At 50.8% G+C, this 3,706-nt stretch overlaps 1 protein-coding gene across 1 annotated transcript in view; it reads right to left on the minus strand.

Annotated features, from left to right (window-relative positions):
• TGFB3 (transforming growth factor, beta 3) overlaps window positions 1-3,706 on the minus strand; it is a 14,371-nt gene that overhangs the window by 3,251 nt on the left and 7,414 nt on the right. The window contains exons 3-6 of the mRNA XM_009993888.1: window positions 3,449-3,578; window positions 1,815-1,922; window positions 827-998; window positions 144-297 (exon numbers count right to left, since the gene is read on the minus strand). Of these exons, the coding sequence (XP_009992190.1) occupies window positions 144-297; window positions 827-998; window positions 1,815-1,922; window positions 3,449-3,578 (564 nt within the window). The remainder of the gene's footprint in view (window positions 1-143; window positions 298-826; window positions 999-1,814; window positions 1,923-3,448; window positions 3,579-3,706) is intronic.

The raw sequence follows: 3,706 nt of genomic DNA on the forward strand, positions 1-3,706 counted from the left end.
TCTCTGCAGTTGCCTTGGAAAGTTTTTTACAGGTATTCATCTGAACTGCTTTTGCTGCTTTGAAGAGACAGGACATCATCAGACTTAGGGAGGAAGGGGGAATCACAGCCACAAGCCTTGACAGGACAATATACTGGATGTACCGTGCTGTGGGTGGTGTCTGCACTGCGGAGGTACGGACAGGGGCCCGAACAGAAGTTAGCAAAGTAGCCCTTGGGCTCATGGACCCATTTCCAGCCAAGGTCCTGCCGGAAGTCAATGTAGAGAGGACGCACGCAGCAGTTTTCCTCCAGGTTCCTGAAATACAGAATGGAAACACGGTGAATCCCAAGAGGGGCTTTTTATGTGACTCCATGATGCAGCTTCCTGAGCAGAAGGCCTAGTACCAGCAGTGCCCAGTGGGACGTGGTGTTTGCCTGTGCCAAGTGCAGAGAGTGGCACCGGCGAGCAGAGCGGGCAGCTCAGCAGCCGGGTACTGCTCCTGCCTGCCCCAGGAGGAAGCACCCCGCTCACCTACCCCGGGAGCTTGCTGGGGGCTGCTGCAGGTCCCTGCCCTGGCTGTGCTGCAGGAAGCTGCCTGCAAGTCTCCCTCCAGCCGGCGGCTCAGCCAGAAGCGCAGGGTGACTCTGCTGAGCTGGCCAGTGTTCCTTTCTTGGACACCGCACGGAGCAGCTGGCTGAGCTGTGCTCCTCATGTGGCTCCCGTGGCACTGCACTGACCTACAACCCCCTTGAAGGGCTCTGCCTGTCCTGTTGGCAAGGACTCTCACCAGGCTCGCCTACCTCAGGCACAGGACCTAGTCACTCCAGGCGGGATTCTCACTTACCGGAAGCAGTAGTTGGTATCCAGGGCCCGTTTCTTTCTCTGGCCTCCCAATGATGGGCTCTCCAGCCGATGTGGGGGCAACATCATCAAGATGAGGTGGGGATTATGCAAGTCTTTCTGCTTCTTCAGGCGCCCCAAGTCTCCACGGCCGTAGTCATCCTCACTGTCAATGCCTTCAGAGAAAACAGGATCCACAAAGAGGAAATCAGTGTGGAAGTGGAGGATGCAAAAAGACTTTTCACTGCATTTAACATTTTCATGCTTGCCCTTCAAACAGGGTGAGAGAGATTCAGGCACTGTGTCCCCTTCCTCTGGGACTTCTTCCCTCATAGGCATCCCTTTACTCCTGGTGAATCTGACTGCTCCAGGCCTGAAATAGAGGCTTATGGGCCACCTGTTTTACCATTTGCAAACTGCTGGTGGGGCCATTAATCCATCCCACTCACTCCTGGCTTTGGTCCCAGGACAGGCAGGAAGATGAATGGTTTAAAGAAGATGTCATATCATTGGCACGCTGCAGAACAGCCTCAGAAATGGAGCCTGTGGGGGCCAGTGGCTGCAGCTCAGGGCTGCAAGCCAGGAGGTTCCTAGTTCTTAGGCCAGCCAAGCCACTGACTCTCTGGGCCACCTCACACAGGATGCCTTACTTCCTTGTGTTTCAGTCACCCTAACTGGAAAGCAGAGCCTCCACAGAAATCTGAGAAGGCATCAAGTTGAACCTCACAGAGAGACACTGAACTACAAAATTATTCCATTCTGCAGACACTTGTGCAAACCCACCCAGCCTGCACTTACTTTATTCCATTTCTAACCTATGTACAAAGTGGATATACCCATATAACGTACATGCAAACCCAGATGTGTATGCTGTAAGACAAATTCTACATAATGTAAAATGCTCAAATACGCAAAGCATGACCTCAATTTTTCTTTAGATACTCTAGGCTTTCCCTTCCCCAACAGCCTCCCCTAACCCATCTCTTTGTCACCTTTGAACTTGATCTCCAAGACCTCGTGCAAATTCTCCAAGATGTCTCCATTGGGCTGAAAAGTATGGCAAGGACAGTGTATGCTAATTTCCAGGCCAAGGTTGGTCTCTGCAAAGAAGATGACTTCGTGAGAAACACTATGACTCAGCTGGGACAGTTTCTGGTGCAGGAAAATTTCACCGAGGACATGTACTGTGGTTAACTCCTAGACTGTGGGTTGGTCTCAAAGTCAGGGATGCTATCAGAATTAGGGAACAGAAACTGCCTTGGAAAAGAGAATGGGAAGCAGAGTCTTGTGGCTTCAGCTGTGCCAAAAGCCTTGCTCTTGCTAAAGGGAGCTTCCTAGGGAGGTGAGAGGGGTGCTCCTGAATATATTTTTATAGCATCCAAAAGCATCTGCGATCTTCAAGAAGCTCTACTGGAAAACAAGTATTTGGAAGAGCTGGCTTGCAGTGTCTGTGTTAAATCAATTTTGCCATCCTCAGTACCTGTCTACTTTCTGGCTTCTGGTTAGTGTCTGAAGGAGAGATCTGAAAACAAGCATGTTGGATCTGGACAAGTAATTTCACTGGAACCATTTCTCTCAGCAGCTGCAGCCTCCTGTTTTGTTGAACTGCTAGTGGTCTAAGTCACACAGACTTTCCAGAGGCAAGTCTATTTTCATAATAACTTCCTGGATCAGTCATGCTGTGTGGGCCCGACTAAGGGAACCTAAGGCTCTTATGAAAGCTCCTTTTTTATGTTGCGTCATGAATTAAAACATCTGGCTCCCCAGGGAACTGACAAGGTGCCTAGCACCTTTTCCCCTAATACACTGAGGTGTCTTGTCAGCTAGTGTGCCTGCCCAGATCTCACTGCAGTTCCAGCCCTGAACTCAAGCCATCAGGACACAACTTAGATTGCTTGAAAAAGGAGGAGCCAACAAGCTCACAGCTTACCCTTCCAGGGAGCGGCTGCTTGCCAGTACCTGCATTCCAGCTTTCAGTGGCACCTAGCTTCTATCTGTGAGGCCAGTCCAGCTGTGAGTCACAGTGCCTGTGCTCCAGCTGTGAATGGGGTCAGTGTTTTTGCTGGGAGCTGCCCCATAAGGTATCTGCTGGGCTGCGCAGTGGTGGCAGAGGTATTTCTCTGCAACGCTAAAGCCTCCATCTGTCTAGGTGTGTCAGCCTCTGGTATTTCCTCACCTTTATACCTGCCAAGTTGTAAACACCTAAAGAAACCAGGATTCTTGCTGGTCTTTCCTGTACTAGATTTGCTCTAGTCCACATGAAAATGAAACCAGAGCAATCCTCGTTTTCTATGTATTACAGATTATAGTTTAGACAAGCAGAGAAATACAATCAAAGAGCCAAAAGAAGTTCCAGCATCTCTTGGTGAAAACAATTTCCTACTTCAGAGGATGAATCCTCATTCTGACTCAGCCCAGAGAGCTACACAGTGGGGACTCCAGGGCAGAGCTAGGAATCTAGCAAATGTCATGCACTGAGGTAGCAATCTGGGGGATGGCTTGTTCTCAGACTGAAAGAAGCTGTCCTCTTTGTGAGCCAAGCTCCTGCAAAAAGGGAAATACTCCTGTCGACATTGATCCACATTTCTACGGATGCCTGGACACAGGGTCCAGCTGAGACCCCCACCTCTGTGCAGGAGCCACTCGCGAACGGTCTCGGTGACGTCGAAGGACAGCCACTCCGGGGAGCCCCGCGTCTGCACGTTCCTGCCGCTGAGGTAGCGCTGCTTGGCTATGTGCTCATCCGGCCGGAGGATCTGCGGCAGAGCGAGCGGGAGAGACCATCAGCCAGTGCATAACGAAGGAACAGCCTTGGGTTTTGCTTCTTCCACAGCTTGCTAAAAACTAATTCAGAAGGTTGGTCCCAGCAAGCAAGGCAGCAGGA

Source organism: Chaetura pelagica, unplaced genomic scaffold (genome assembly GCF_000747805.2).
Source record: "Chaetura pelagica isolate M959 unplaced genomic scaffold, ChaPel_1.0 scaffold11, whole genome shotgun sequence".
NCBI classification, from domain to species: Eukaryota; Metazoa; Chordata; class Aves; order Apodiformes; family Apodidae; genus Chaetura; species Chaetura pelagica.